This window comes from Macaca nemestrina, chromosome 5 (genome assembly GCF_043159975.1).
Source record: "Macaca nemestrina isolate mMacNem1 chromosome 5, mMacNem.hap1, whole genome shotgun sequence".
Taxonomy (NCBI): Eukaryota; Metazoa; Chordata; class Mammalia; order Primates; family Cercopithecidae; genus Macaca; species Macaca nemestrina.
Window position 1 is genome coordinate 139,278,326 of NC_092129.1, and position 16,191 is coordinate 139,294,516.

At 42.2% G+C, this 16,191-nt stretch overlaps 1 protein-coding gene across 7 annotated transcripts in view; it reads left to right on the forward strand.

The window, feature by feature from the left end:
• The window catches only part of LOC105489576 (zinc finger protein 318), a 62,317-nt gene that overhangs the window by 11,508 nt on the left and 34,618 nt on the right, over positions 1-16,191 (forward strand). For all 7 annotated transcript variants that reach the window (XR_011623703.1, XR_011623702.1, XR_011623701.1 and 4 more), the window contains exons 3-6: positions 1,366-2,005; positions 3,024-4,505; positions 7,279-7,378; positions 11,172-11,473. Coding sequence is in view for 2 of the 7 variants with exons in the window: in XM_011754469.3 (XP_011752771.2) it covers positions 1,366-2,005; positions 3,024-4,505; positions 7,279-7,378; positions 11,172-11,473 (2,524 nt within the window). In the remaining 5 variants the exon portion in view is untranslated. The remainder of the gene's footprint in view (positions 1-1,365; positions 2,006-3,023; positions 4,506-7,278; positions 7,379-11,171; positions 11,474-16,191) is intronic.

The window sequence follows — 16,191 nt, forward strand, 5'->3', positions numbered from 1 at the left end:
TTGGTTTTTAATATGTGAACCATCGAGGCAAAGCATTGGAGAACCTTCTAAAACTTATGAGAAAATCATGCTAATTAGAATAATCATTTTTTTAAAAAGTTACCCTATAGTGAAACTTTTTTTCCAATTGAATTGTTAGAACCTTAATATACAGACTTAAAGTTGGATATAGTATGATTTAACTGGGGTAGAAGGTCCAGAGCCCTGCTGGTTTTGCTTTTCTAGTACCTCCTTTCTTTTGGTAGCTCCTGAGCACTCTTTACAACCTCTGGAACACAGCTTTAAAACCATTGATCTGAGCCACGTGCGGAGGCTTACACCTGTAATCCCAGCACTTTGGGAGGCTGAGGCGGGCGGATCACCTGAGGTCAGGAGTTCGAGACCAGCCTGGCCAACATGTGAAACCCCATCTCTACTTAAAAAAATGCAAAAAAATCAGCCAGCGTGGTAGTGCACACCTGTAATCCCAGCTACTTAGGAGGCTGAGGCACAAGAATCGCTTGGACCAGGGAGGTGGAGGTTGCAGGGAGCCAAGATCACGCCACTGCACTCCAGCCTGGGCGACAGAGTGAGACTCTGTCTTAAAAAAAAAAACAGAACAAAACAGACTGGGCGTGGTTGCTCACGCCTGTAATCCCAGCACTTTTGGGAGGCCAAGGCGGGCGGATCATGAGGTCAAAAGATCAAGACCATCCTGGCTAACATGGTGGAACCCCATCTCTACTAAAAAAAAAAAAAAAAAAATTAACCTGGTGTGGTAGTGGGTGCGTATAGTCCCAGCTACTCAGGAGGCTGAGGCAGGAGAATGGTGTGAACCCAGGAGGCGGAGCTTGCAGTGAGCCAAGATTGTGCCACTGCACTCCAGCCTGGGCGACAGAGCAAGACTCTGTCTCAAAACAAAACAAAACAAAATAAAAAAAAATCCCATTGATCTGGACTGGTGTTTCTCAAACTTTAAAGTACAAAAAAATCACCTTGAGATCTTGTTAAAATGCATGTTCTAGTTCAGATCTGCTTGGGGTGGAGCTTTGAGAAGCTGTATTTCTAAATAGTTCCCAGGTAATGCTAATGCTCTTTGGTCCTCACTACACTTTCAGTAGCAAAAAGCTAGAATTTAGCTTGTGTGGAGTTGTGTAACTTGCATGATACTTTGCATGCCCCAAGTCTAGTCAAAGATATTACCCAAGAACTCTGTCTAGATATATTGGTAATGTTAACTCTTGGTTAGAGGCCAAAGCTGCTTGCACCCCAGGGAAAGGGAGAGGAAATGTTCTTGGACTTCATGATAATAGGCTTTTGCCTTAAGCATTTTATAGCCCCCTTGACAAAGTCCATTTGTTCAATGATGCTTCTCTTTTTCCTCAGGGATGACCTGACTGATGATTCTGTCTTCACTCGAAGCTCCCAGTGCTCTCGGGGTCTTGAGCGATATATTTCCCAGGAGGAAGGGCCTCTCAGTCCCTTCTTGGGACAACTGGATGAGGACTACCGAACAAAAGAAACTTTCCTGCATCGATCTGATTATAGTCCCCATATCAGTTGTCATGATGAGCTTTTGCGGGGAACAGAACGGAATCGAGAAAAACTCAAAGGCTACTCTATACGATCTGAAGAAAGGAACCGGGAGGCCAAAAGACCCCGTTATGATGACACAGTGAAGATAAACAGCATGGGAGGGGATCACCCAAGTTTTACATCAGGAACTCGCAACTATCGACAGCGTAGACGAAGCCCAAGTCCTAGGTTTCTCGACCCTGAGTTTCGAGAACTGGATCTTGCCAGACGAAAGCGAGAGGAAGAGGAGGAGCGAAGTAGGAGCTTGAGTCAGGAGCTGGTTGGAGTTGATGGTGGTGGTACTGGCTGTTCCATCCCTGGATTGTCAGGTGTCCTAACAGCATCGGAGCCAGGATATTCTTTGCATCGGCCTGAAGAAGTATCTGTGATGCCCAAGAAGTCCATTTTGAAGAAGCGGATTGAGGTGGACATAATGGAGCCTTCCATGCAGGTCTCTGCTTCATTTCTTGTAGGGCGTCTTGCTAGTCTGTCTAATATCTTAATGCCTGTTTACTTTCCTGTGGGCTATGTTTCTAATGGTGTCTTTGTAATATATGCTGGACCAACATTGTGAGCTATGCCTTCTAGGACTGTGAGCTACACCTTCTAGCACTCTCCAAATGAAACTGTAGGCCTTTTAATGCATCAGTAGAGGGTTATATTGCTGTATATTAGGCTTTATATTAATAAATAGATATTTTGGAGAGTATCTGCTATAAGTTTTTTCCTTAAATTGGATTATCCTTTGGCAATCTTTGAATATGGGTTTGTTGGAAATGAAGCTTGAAGGGCAAAGGGAGGAGGTGACCTCAATTTTCTCATCTCTCTTTAGAGAGAAGACAAGATGTATGAGTTGTAGGACACTGAACTAGAAATCAGGTGATTCTGATTCTGGACCCTCTTCTACCACCAACTTACTGTGATGTTTAGACAAGTCACCTCACCATTCTGAGCCTTGATATTTTTCCGTCACCTGTGAAAGGATGGTGAGACCACTAATGGAAAGACCACTAGTTTTTAGCTGTCCTCTTAGGAGATAAAGGCTTCTGAAGAAGTTCTCAAGCAAGGGAATGCTGATGAGTTAGTGTTCCAGAGTTTCCTCTCCCCACTTCAGCCAAAGCAGCGCACTCTCTCTTTTTTTTTTTCTTTTCTTTTGGGGATCCATAGAAAAGAAAACAAGCTAGGGGATCTCTAAAATCCTTTTGAATTCAACTTCCTTTTAACACATAGATAAAGGTGAGGATTCCATCCAGATTGCCTCACTTCCTTGTTTCTCCTTAACAGCAGAAACATCTGGAGATAAGGTGACTCACATTTTGAATCTGGCTAAGGATATTTGTCCTCCCTTTTATCCATACTTATCTCTCACCTGTTAATTCAGAAAGACCAAAGTATTTAAGTAATTTATCTCAGTTACTAATCTTCTGAGATTCTGCATAAGATTAAATCAGTTGTGTTTGTCTTTGCAGCTTGAGAGTTTTTCCAGCAGTACCAGCTCCAGCCAGGATCACCCTCTCTACTCTGGGCACCCATCCCTTCCACTAAGTGGTGCTATTGCTGCTTTTGCCTCAGAGATTGAAAACAAGGGGACTATGGTAGAGACTGCCTTGAAGGAACCTCAGGGCAACCTCTACCAATGGGGTCCTCTTCCTGGGATTCCCAAAGACAACAGTCCTCTCAGAGAAAAATTTGGAAGTTTTCTATGCCACAAGGATAATTTAGATTTGAAGGCTGAGGGACCTGAGCGACACACAGACTTCCTGCTGCCCCATGAGAGAGCTAGCCAGGATGGCAGTGGTTTTTCCCGAATTCTGAGCATGTTGGCTGATTCTACTAGTACACAGGAAAAAAGGCGACGTAGCTTTCCTGACATTGAAGATGAGGAGAAATTTCTCTATGGGGATGAAGAAGAGGATTTAAAGGCAGAATCTCTACCAAAGCCCCTTGGGAGCTCTGAGAGTGAAGTTACTAGGCAGAAGGCAAGCTCCCTGCCGTCTTCAGCTCCAGCTGTAAAGCTAGAATCACTAGAAGAGACCAATCCAGAATATGCGAAGATCCATGACTTGCTCAAGACAATAGGGCTGGATATTGGAGTAGCGGAGATTAGTCAATTGGCTGCACGCACCCAGGAACGACTTCATGGCAAGAAGCCGTCATTACGCTCCTCAGCTGACCGCCGTTCCTCAGTTGACCGATACTTTTCAGCTGACCGCTGTTCCTCAGTTGACCACCGCTTCTCAGCTGACCGCTGTTCCTCAGTTGACCACTGCTTCTCAGCTGATCGACGTTCCTCAGATCCCCACAGACTAGAGAGCAGGGAGGCACATCATAGCAATACCCACTCTCCAGAGGTGTCCCATCCCCACCCACCTTCTCCTGTGGATCCTTACCTGCTCACAAAAAATAGCCCTCCATTCCTAAAGTCTGACCATCCAGTGGGTCATATTTCAGGACCAGAGGTGGTTGGTAGTGGGTTTCAGTCATCTGTTGCAGTCAGGTGCATGTTGCCATCAGCCCCATCTGCCCCAATTAGACTTCCACACACTGCTGCTTTATCTCAGTTTCACATGCCAAGGGCCTCTCAGTTTGCTGCAGCTCGGATACCTCCAAATTACCAGGGACCTGCCATTCCCCCTGCCTCCTTTGATGCCTATAGGCATTACATGGCATATGCAGCCTCAAGATGGCCCATGTATCCCACCTCTCAACCATCAAACCACCCTGTACCTGAACCACACAGGATAATGCCAATAACCAAACAAGCTACTCGTAGCCGTCCCAATCTGCGTGTGATCCCCACTGTGACTCCTGATAAGCCTAAGCAGAAAGAGTCTGTGCGAGGCTCAATTCCTGCGGCCCAAGTGCCTGTTCAGGTGTCCATTCCGTCACTCATAAGATACAATCCAGAGAAGATCTCTGATGAGAAGAACCGTGCTTCCCAGAAGCAGAAGGTGAATATTAGCTTTGGGCATCCTGTGCCTGAGTTTTCTACTTTACCATACATTTGTATATGTTTTTTAGAGGGGGTTGAAAATTTGTAAGGCTCTTTCACTTGAAGTCCTTTGGAGGCTGCCGTCATCACCCTGAGAAATGTATATTGTTCCTCAGTTTTTCACACGCTTTTTTTTTTTTTTTTTTTTAAGATGGAGTCTGACTCTGTCTCCCAGGCTGGAGTGCAGTGGCATGATCTCATCTCACTGCAACCTCTGGGTTCACGCCATTCTCCTGCCTCAGCCTCCCGAGTAGCTGGGAATACAGGCGCCTGCCACCACGCCCAGCTGATTTTTTGTATTTTTAGTAGAGACGGGGTTTCACTCTGTTAGCCAGGATGGTCTTGATCTCCTGACCTTATGATCCGCCCGCCTCAGCCTCCCAAAGTGCTGGAATTACAGGCTTGAGCTACCGTGTCCGGCCCAGACTTCTCTTTTTTAAGTTTAGTTCTATCCAAATTAATGGTCTTCAAACACTGTAGATAGGAACTGGGAGCCTTGAAGTCTTCAATATAATTTCATAGTGGAGTGGGGAACCAAAATTGGGTGTGGTGAAGGAGAATCAGTAAGCCTGTTTGATCCCAGTGAATTCTGTATTCTTTTTTTTTTTTTTTTTTTTGAGGCGGAGTCTTCACTCTGTCGCCCAGGCTGGAGTGCAGTGGCACCATCTCGGCTCACTGCAAGCTCCGCCTCCCGGGTTCGCGCCATTCTCCTGCCTCAGCCTCCGGAGTAGCTGGGACTATAGGCGCCCGCCACCGCGCCTGGCTAATTTTTTGTATTTTAGTAGAGACGGGGTTTCACCGTGTTAGCCAGGATGGTCTCGATCTACTGACCTCGTGATCCGCCCGCCTCGGCCTCCCAAAGTGCAGGGATTACAGGCGTGAGCCACCGCGCCCAGCCGAATTCTGTATTCTTACCCTGTAGTGATTATGTGAGTTAAAGCTAATAATTAGTTGTTGCTTGATAATTGAAGCAAACCAACAAATAAACTTTGCTTGATCTGGTTTATCTTAGAGCCCAGGAGTAACAGTAACATTTTTGACATGTTATTTATTTAAAAAATTATGTGTGTGTGTGTGTGTGTGTGTGTGTGTATGTGTACGTATACATATATTTTATATAGAGATGGGGTCTTCTCAGTGTTGCCCAGGCTGATCTTGAACTCCTGGGCTCAAGTGATCCTCCCCTGCCAGCCTCACCCAGAGTGCTGGGATCACAGGCATGAGCCACTGTGCCTGGCCTCTAAAATCATTTTTTATATTATCCAGGTTCATTGGGTTCCCAGGCTGTGGGAAGAAAGCAGTGACTGGGGTAAAGATATAATTCTAATAATTCTGATAATTTAGAGCAGTAGGTGAAAACTACATCAAGATAAGGAATACATAATAGAAGAATTTTGAGTGGAAGAGTTAACACATACTATTAATTGTATGTGTTAGAAACATAAAAATGTAACTTGTTAGAAACATAAAAATGTAATGTGTATAATTTGGTTTGCTCATAAAAGTTAAGACCTGGCCGTGCGTGGTGGCTCATGCCTGTAATCCCAGCACTTTGGGAGGCCGAGGCGGGCAGATCACGAGATCAAGAGATCGAGACCATCCTGGCTAACACGGTGAAACCCCTTCTCTACTAAAAATACAAAAAATTAGCCGGGTGTGGTGGCACGCGCCTGGAGTCCCAGCTACTCAGGAGGCTGTGGCAGGAGAATTGCTTGAACCCAGGAGGCGGAGGTTGCAGTGAGCCGAGATCATGCCACTGCACACCAGCCTGGGCAACAGAGCAAGACTCCGTCTCAAAAAAAAAAAGTTAAGACCTGAAGAAAAAAAAATAGAGGGCCAGTCTCAGTTTTTTGCAGTTAAAAAGTTTTAGCCAATTATTGGGAAGACAAAAGACACTTCAGAGTATTTAAGTTCAATAGAAACTTAACTTCAGTCTTTAGTTTTACTAAAGTCTTTTGAGAAAGGGAAATAGGTTCAATATAGACAAAACTTAAAACTTCAGAGACAGTGTTTGAAGGTCATACACTTTCTCTTTCCTTTTATAAATCTAGTCCTTAAGTCAGGGTGCTGATAATACATAGGTCTGTTATAGACACATATCAGCCTATTATATGCTGGTATAGTATAGACAAGCCATATTTGCTTTTTTCCATTAGGTAGTAGTATAGTTGAAAGATCATGAGCTTTAGGGCAGATATACCTGGATTGTAAATCTACACTTAATGTGTGACTTTGAGTATTCTGCTTAATCTTGTACAACCTCAGTTTTCTAACTACAAAATAGAGAAAATGTTGTGAGGTTTAAACAACATGCTACTCTGGGCACACTGCCTATGGGTTATCCCTGCTTTCCAAGGAGCAGTGAAAATAAATAATATGAAATATGTCCCTTACCCATAACATATATAGTTCCTTTATGGTTCTATATATAACATACATATGGTTCCCTTTGGAACTTAGAACCACTATCTAATAGTTGCTATCAGTGCCCTAGATGCTTCCTGCAAAAAGCAAAAAAACAACCTTTCTGGACAGTATAGTTTTTGAAAAGATGGACAGTTCTATTCTGGAACTTAGAACGAAATATCACTTTGACTGTAAGGTCAGAGCCTGTGTGCAGGCATTTGGATCCTTACAGTCAGATAATGTCTAGCATGAAGGCTTCTGGAAGAGAGAAATAGAAAAGAGAGTGTTGGAGGAGATGGACTCTCTTACCATTTTGTATTTTGCAGGTTATTGAAGAGAGGGAAAAACTAAAGAATGACCGGGAAGCCCGCCAGAAGAAGATGTACTATCTTAGGACCGAGTTAGAGCGGCTTCATAAACAACAAGGTATCAGCTGCTTTGCGTGATTGCCTTTTTGTAATAACTTATGTAGGAGAACCAAATTTGCTACTCTCACACAGGTTCAGTAACGTGAAACTTCATTTAAAAAAAATTTTTTTTTACATAATTAAACTTACAAAAAAGTTGCAATAATAGTGCGAAGAATTCTCAGGTACTCTTCTCCCAGATGATGATGATGGTGATGATGATGAAGATTTGAGACGAAGTTTTGCCCTCTTGCCGAGGCTGGAGTGAAGTGGCGTGATTTCGGCTCACTGCAACCTCTGTCCCCCAAGTTCAAGTGATTCTCCTGCCTCAGCCTCCCAAGTAGCTGGAATTACAGGCACCTACCACCATGCCTAGCTAATTTTTTTCGTATTTTTAGTAAAGATGGGGTTTTGCCATGTTGGCCAGGCTGGTCTCAAACTCCTCACTTCAGGTGATCCACCTGCCTCAGCCTCCCAAAGTGCTAGGATTACAGGCATGAGCCACCACACCCTGCCAGATTATTAACATTTTAATACACTTGCTCTATCTTTTTTTCTCTCTCTCAATGTGTGTGTGTGTATGTGTGTGTGTAATTTTTCCTGAACTTTTTTTTTTTTTTTTTTTTTTTTTTGAGAAAGAGTCTCACTCTGTCGCCCAGGCTGGAGTGCAGTGGCGCAATCTTGGCTCACTGCAACCTCTACCTCCTGGATTCAAGTGATTCTCAATCCTCAGCCTCCCAAGTAGCTGGGATTACAAGTATGTGCCACCACAGCTGGCTAATTTTTGTAGTTTTAGTAGAGATGGAGTTTCACTGTTTTGTCCAGGCTGGTCTCAAACTCCTGGCCTCAAGCAATCCTCCTGCCTCAGCCTCCCAGAGTGCTGAGATTATAGGCGTGAGTCACTGCACTGGCCTTTTCTGAGCTTTTTAAAGTAACTTGTAGATGTGATGTTCCTTTACTCCTAAATACTTAAGTATTTCCTAACAACAAAGAAGGTGCATATCCTTAATACACTTATTGTATCACTGCTAATATTAGGATATTAGGATATTAGGATATTAGCAGTGATACAATACTATTATCCAGTCTACCAATCTTACTCATATTTCACATTGTCCCATTAATGCCCTTTATAGCAAAAGAAAGTGCAAGATTATTTATCACATTCAGTTTTCATGTTCTTATACTCTTCTTTAATCTGAGTCTTTGTATTCCATAACATTAACATTCTGGAAAATAAGAGGTCACATATTTTGTAGAATATCCCTTAATTTTTTATTTGTCTATTTCCTTATGATTAAATTCAGGTTATTCATTTTTGGCAAGACTATCACAGAATTGATGCTCAGTTTGTATCAGGTGTTGATTTGTCCCATTACTGGTAATGTTAACTTTAATTATTTGGTTAAAGTGGTGTCTGCCAGATTTCTCCACTATAAACTTACTGTTTTACCTTTTTAAATTAATATGTATCTTATAGAAGAGATACTTTGAGACCTTGTAAATATTCAGTTACTCCTCAAACTTTCACCCACTGATTTTAGCATCCACTGATGAGTCTTGCCTGAGCCAGATATTATGATAATAGTTATTTAAAAAAATTTTTTGAAACTAAAATAAATTTTTGAAACAGGGTCTCGCTGTGTCACCCAGGCTGAAGTACAGTGGCAGTGGCATAATCTTAGCTCACTGCAGCTGGCTCAGGTGATCCTGCTGAGTAACTGAGACCATAGGCATGAGCTACCATGCCTGGCTAATTTTTTTTTTTTTTTTTTTTTTGGCTAGAGACAAGGTTTTGCCATGTTTCCAAGGCTGGTCTCAAACTCCTGAGCTCTGCGGCCTCCCAAAGTGCTAGGATTACAGGCATGGGCCACTGTGCCTGGCCTGTGATGATATCAAATAGTGATTTTTCAAGTTTCCTCATTCCTTCTACCTTTATTAGTTGGCTTTCTACTATAAGAGGGAACTTCCTAACCCTCACTGCCATTTGTTTATCCATTTATATGAGTATGAATTCATGGATTCTTCGTTTGATACGTTACAATGTTTTATTATCATTATTTATTTTCATGCACACATTGTTCCAAATCTGGCCAGTGAGACCCCTTGTGAGTTAGTTCCTGTGTCCTTTCAATATGTCTTCATCATTTTTGAGTTCTTTTTTTTTTTTTTGAGATGGAGCCTTGCTCTGTTGCCCAGACTAGAGTGCAGTGGCGCAATCTCAGCTCACTGCAACGTCCGCCTTCCGGGTTCAAGTAATTCTCTTGCCTCAACCTCCCGAGTAGCTGGGATTACAGGCACGTGCCACCATGCCCGGCTAATTTTTGTATTTTTAGTAGAGACGGGGTTTCACCCTGTTGGCCAGGTTGGTCTTGAACTTCTGACCTCAGGTGATCCGCCCTCCTTGGCCTCCCAAAGTGCTAGGATTATAGGTGTGAGCCACCACGCCCAGCTTTTTTTAATTTAATTTTATTTTTTTTAAGAGACAAGGTCTCATTCTGTTGCCCAGGCTGGAGTGCAGTGATACAGTGCTGTCATAGCTCACTGTAACCTCGAATTTTTGGAGTCAAGTGATCCTCCTATGTCAACCTCCCAAAGCACTGGGATTACAGGCATGAGCAACAGTACCTGGTCTTTCCTTAAATTTGGCACACACACACAAAAATGTTCCCTGATGCCTTCCTTTTTATTCCATTTTTTTATGCTTTTAGGAATTCACATACACAGTGAGGAAAAGAACATAACAAGACTTCTAAATACTGATAGGATGAAAGAACAGAGAGTAGGAGAAGATGTAATTGCTTCTGTCTGGGTTTGGATTGTTTAGGGATGAGAAATTGAGTTATTTATCCTGTGAGGATTAACGCCAGAGGATCTGCAGTTTAGAATAGGAGATAACATTAAATAAGCCAGCAGGGTGTGGTGGCTCACACCTGTAATTCCAGCACTTTGAGAGGCTGAAGCGGGCAGATCACTTTGAGCTCAGGAGTTTAAGACCAACCTGGATGACATGGCAAAACCCCATCTCTACCAAAAAAAAAAAAAAAGGTTAACCAGAGGCAAAACCTAAAACTCATTGAAGAAATTGTTAAAGTGTCCTTAGATCAGATAAAGTCAAATATATTACCCTCTAAATAATTCTTCAGCACTCTGAAGAGAGGACAACTGCTAGATTCATAGTTATAACACTTATTAATGTTTTTGAGAGACACACACAAAATTATATATACTGTTATGGGAGTTCTTGGAGCCCCTGAAGCCTGTCCATAGATCCTTACCTTATAACCTTTATACAAAAGATAATGTCATAACCCATCCTTTACCTTCATAGAAGCTTCACTTACACCAACCCATGTGGAAGGAGAGTCTTACTTGCTCTTAGAAAAAAAAAAAAATTGTTTTTTGAGATGGAGTCTGTCACTATCACCCAGGCTGGAGTGCAATGGTGTGATCTCGGCTCACTGCAACCTCCGCCTCCTGAGTTTAAGCAATTCTCCTGCCTCAGCCTCTTGAGTAACTAGAATTACAGGTGCCCACCACCACACTTGGCTAAGTTTTTGTATTTTCAGTATAGACGGGGTTCCACCATGTTAGTGAGGCTGATCTCAAGCACCTGAACTCAAGCAATTACCCTCCTCAGCCTCCCAAAGTGCTAGGATTACAGGCGTGAGTCACTGTGCCTGGCCGCCCTTAGAAACTTTTGTGGGCAAAGATTTTGTAACCATAAAGCCCTGACAAATTACTACTTGTAAATGAGAAACGACTCATCTTATTTTCCCTGTGCTTCTTTTTGTTGACATTTGACTACTCAGGAGAAATGCTGCGCAAGAAACGAAGGGAGAAGGATGGCCACAAAGATCCGCTCCTGGTGGAGGTGAGTCGCCTTCAGGATAACATTATGAAGGACATTGCAGAGCTACGGCGAGAGGCAGAAGAGGCAGAAAAGAAGCAATCTGAACTGGACAAAGTAGCTCAGATCTTGGGAATTAACATCTTTGATAAATCTCAGAAGTCTTTAAGTGATAGTAAGGAGCCTACAGAGAAGCCTGGGAAAGCAGAAAAATCCAAGAGCCCAGAAAAAGTGTCATCGTTCTCAAACTCCTCCTCCAACAAGGTAACAACTCAACTTTTCCATTTCTGTCATCTTTTTTTTTTTCCCCTTAGACTCCTATGGAAGTTTTCTAACCATATTCTTAACTTAGGTTTTCAGACTGTTCTTACTCTTGTTAATTATTTTCTTACAGTATAGATCAGAGCATGGTACTCCTCTTCAGAATTTCAGCAGTTCCTTGTTGCCCACAAAGAATCCCAAATCCTCAGTGTTCAGGACCTTCTATATTCTTGTTCCAGCATTTACTCCTTAACCCACTCCTGTCTGGCTTCTGATCTTCTCACAGCTTGTATATACCCCTTTGCGGGGTTAATATTTAGCAACTATGTTCATGTCTAGGTCACTACTATGTTGCCAAAGTCAGTAGATACATTTTACTTCTCAAATGAGCAGCATTTGAGGCCGAGAATCACTTTCTCCTACAAAAACTCTTTTCCCTTGGCTTCTGTCACACTTCTTTCCCTCCTAGTACATTGGATGCTCCTGCTTAGTATCCTTTGCTGTTGCTCATACATAATCTTTAAATTTTTGAGTTTCTCAGGGCTTAGTCCTTGCCCAGTTCTCCAGAATTTGCTCTTTCTTTCTAGGCCATTTCATCCAGTCCTATGCTAAAATGCCATGTGAGAAATGCAAGTTTTATGTTCTAGTCAAATGAGTCTTCTAAGTGTCTAACAACCTAACTCACCATTTCCACTTCATTGTCTCATAGGCATTTGAAATTGAGCATGTCCTAAACTAAATTAATGGTTGTGCTCAGCCTCCTTCCAACTTTTTCTTCCTCCATTGTTATCCATTCTCAATGCATGGCACAACAGTTTTCATGACAACAACTTAAAAGTCACTCTTAGTGCTCTTCTCTCCCTAACTGCTCCATAGGCAGTTACAAATTCTGTCAGGTCCCTCTCCAAAGTAAATCTCGATTCCATCCAGCTTACCATCTCCATTGACATTCAAGTCCAAGCCACATCAGTTTTTGCTTATGTTGCTCTGTTAACTCTTTTTGCACATATAGCCAGTGATCATGATACTCAATCCCTTGCCTACTTCCTCAACCTCATTTCATGCCTCTTTCCCTCTTGCTGACTGTAGTTGCATTACTAACCTTTTCATTCCTCAAATGTATCATCTCCTCTCATGACCTCACATTTTCTGTTCCCTTTCTTTACCATGCAAATTGAACTCTTTCCTTATCTGCTCTTCTAACTCCAATTCATCCTTTAGATTGGATCTTAAATTAGTTCCCTGACTTCCTTCTCTGATTCCCTAGACTGTTAAATTTGCCTGATATATGCTCCCATAATATCTTGTAATTTTCCTTCTTAGCATTTATGACAGATCTGATTATATAATTATATGTGTTCCGCAAATTTGCTTTTAAGGTTCAAAAGTTCCAGGGACTTTATATGTGCCATTGTTCAATATGGTTCCCAATACATAGCCCAGGGCCCGGCATATAGTAATGAATACTGCTCAGGAAACATTATATTACATCTTACACTGCGTCACCTCAAAGTGCAATTTTCCAGGTGTGCAATATCTGGTATTACACCTCTCTGGTTTTGCATTAATAATCCTATTAGCCTGGAATAATCTTTCTCCCACCCCCACTCACCCATTAAAGCCCAATTTGGATACCACCTCCTCCTTGAAGAATTTCCAGAATTCCACCCAGATCTAGTCAGCCTTCTTTGGCACTCTGTAATTTGTTTCTTTGTAAAATTTATTTCGTTGTCTTATTTAAAGACTCTTACGTCTGTCTCCACTAAACGAGAGCTTCTTTTTTTGTTGTTAAAGATGGGGTCTTGCTATATTGCCCAGGCTGGTCTTCTTTTTGAGACGGAGTCTTGCTCTGTCACCCAGACTGGAGTGCAGTGGTACAATCTTGGCTCAACCTTGGTTGAGCCTGCAACCTCCGCCTCCCAGGTTCAAGTGATTCTCCTGCCTCCGCCTCCCAAGTAGCTGAGATTACAGGCATGTGCCACCACCCCTGGCTAATTTTTGTGTTTTTAGTAGAGGCCGGGTTTCACAATATTGACCATGCTAGTCTTAAACTCCTGATCTTGTGATCTGGCCTCCCAAAGTGCTAGGATTACAGCCGTGAGCCACCCTGCCCAGCCATTTTTTTTTTTTTTTTTTTTTAAGACAGAGTCTTGTTCTGTTGGCCAGGCTGGAGTACAGTGGCGTGATCTTGGCTCACTGCATCCTCTGTCTCCCGGGCAATTCTCCTGCCTCAGCCTCCCGAGTAGCTGGCATTACAGGTGTGTACCACCACACCCAACTAATTTTTGTATTTTTAGTAAAGATGGGGTTTCACTATCCTGGCCAGGCTGGTCTCGAACTCCTGACCTCAGATAATCCACCCGCCCCAGCCTCCCAAGGTGCTGGGATTACAGGCATGACCCACTGTGCCCATCCCCGGCTGGTCTTGAACTCCTAGGCTCAAGTGATGATCATCCTGCCTCAGCCTCCCAAAGTGCTCATATTACAGGTGTGAGCTACCCCACCTGACCTGAGAGAATAAAAGAGGAATCTTTATCTTTGTGTTTCCCATGGCATACAATATGTCTAGCACATAGTACATCCTCAGTTAATGTTGAGAGGTAGGAAAGAGAATATATTCTGTATTATCACCCAAGCTCTATTTTTTCCATGTCTTCCTAGGAGAGTTTTCTTTCTCAACCAGGTAGGACTAGTCTTTTATACCTGGGTCTTGAGTCTAGGTAGGGCCTTTAATGGGAGAAGAATTTAAAAGCTCTGGTCCTTTGTAATTGACTTATACATTGGATTTCTATTCATATACCAACCCCATGATAATCTATCATCTTGATTTGGGTGAGTCTTCATGGTCTCTGAAACTAACAGGGATATGTTACAATTCAGTTTTCATCTCAGCAGTAAGGAATATTATGTCCACAACCTTTCCTACCTGTCCTTCATATTTCTTTACCTCTCTTTAAAATATATAGTTGGTTTGAGGTTTTCTTTCCCTTTCTGTTCATTTCAGAAAAGCACACACAAACTTGTAATTTCATCTACCTAGAAACAACTATTATTATTACTTTTTTTTTTTTGACACAGGGTCTCACTCTGTCACTCAGGTTGAGTGCAGTGACACGACCATGGCTCACTGCAGCCTCCAACTCTCGGGTTCAAGCATTCTTCCCACCTCAGGCTCCCCAGTAGCTGGGACTACAGGTGCTCACCACCACCACACTTGGCTAATTTTTGTATTTTTGTAGAGTTGAGGTTTCGCCATGTTTCCAAGGCTGGTCCCGAACTCCTAAGCTCAAGTGATCTGCCCATCTCAGCCTCCCAAAGTGCTGGCATTACAGGCATGAGCCACTGGGCCCAGCCAAGACCACTGTTAGTAATACCTTGGTGTATGATATTATTAATACCTTGGTGTATGTTATTCCAAATACATACACCAAGGTATTAATTCTGTCCATTCATTCACTTAACAAATATGTATTGGTCACCAATAAAGTGTCAGGAACTGGTCTAGATATGGGAAATAACACACTGAACAGTACAGACAAGGTTCATATTCTCATTAAATAGTAGAAGACAGACAATAAATAAGTCCATGTTAGGTAATGATAAGTGCCTAAAAAAAGAAAGCAGGATAAGGAGTATAGAGTGGTTAGAGAAAGTATTTTGGATAAAGTGATATTCAACGCTCTATGCCTATTTACGTATCTTTGTTGATTATTCAAGTGTATTTTATTAGTTTTCTCAGTATATCATGAACATCTTTCCATGTCAGTAAATACACTTCTCTAATACCATTTTTAACAACCTTATTTTTTGTTGTTTTTGTTGCATGGTTAAGCAAAATTTATTTAACCAATCAAATCACCTGTTGTTTGACATGATACTTTCCATAGGATAAATATCAAGGAGTGAATTGCTGGGTTAAAGGTTATACAGTATTTTGAGGTATGTAATGTATTCCTAGATTATCTTCTAGAAGATGGTGCCAGTTAATGCTCCCACCAGTAGTGTATGAACTCTCCCATCCCCTACCTGTCTGGTGTGATCTCTTTAGTGATTCTTGAATAGGATTCAGGTAGGGAAAGAGTATCTTTGAAGCCCCAGTTGTTTCCCTTTCCTCCTGTCCTACCTTTTTCCCTGAACGAGCCAATATTCTAGGTACCCAGCTCCTTCATCTTGTGTACTATAGAACCCCATTCATAGCTAGCCTCTGAGTTGCAAAAATTATCTTTTTTTCCTGTGCTTTACTCCTGAACATTAACCAAAATTCTCATTTCCTGAGTGCCTTGTTCCAACTTGGTAATAAATTAATTTATATTAAATATTTACTGTTGATCATTTTAATATTAAGGAGTTGATATATTTAAAAAAAAAGATACATGTTACTCAAAGGTGTTAAAATTTTTTTTTTTTTTTGGAGACAGGGTCTTACTTGTTGCTGAGGCTAGAATGCAGTGGCACAATCTTACCTTACTGCAACCTCCGCCTCCCGGGTTCAAGTGATTCTCGTGCCTCAACCTCCCGAGTAGCTGGGACTACAGGTACACACCACTATGCCCGGGTAATTTTTCTATTTTTAGTAGAGATGGGGTTTCACCATGTTGGCCAGGCCTGTCTTGAACTTCTGGCCTCAAGTGATCCGCCCACCTCGACCTCCCAAAGTGATGTGCTTTCAGGCGTGAGCCACTGCACCTGGCCTCTAAAGGTGTTAAATTCTAAAAGTGATA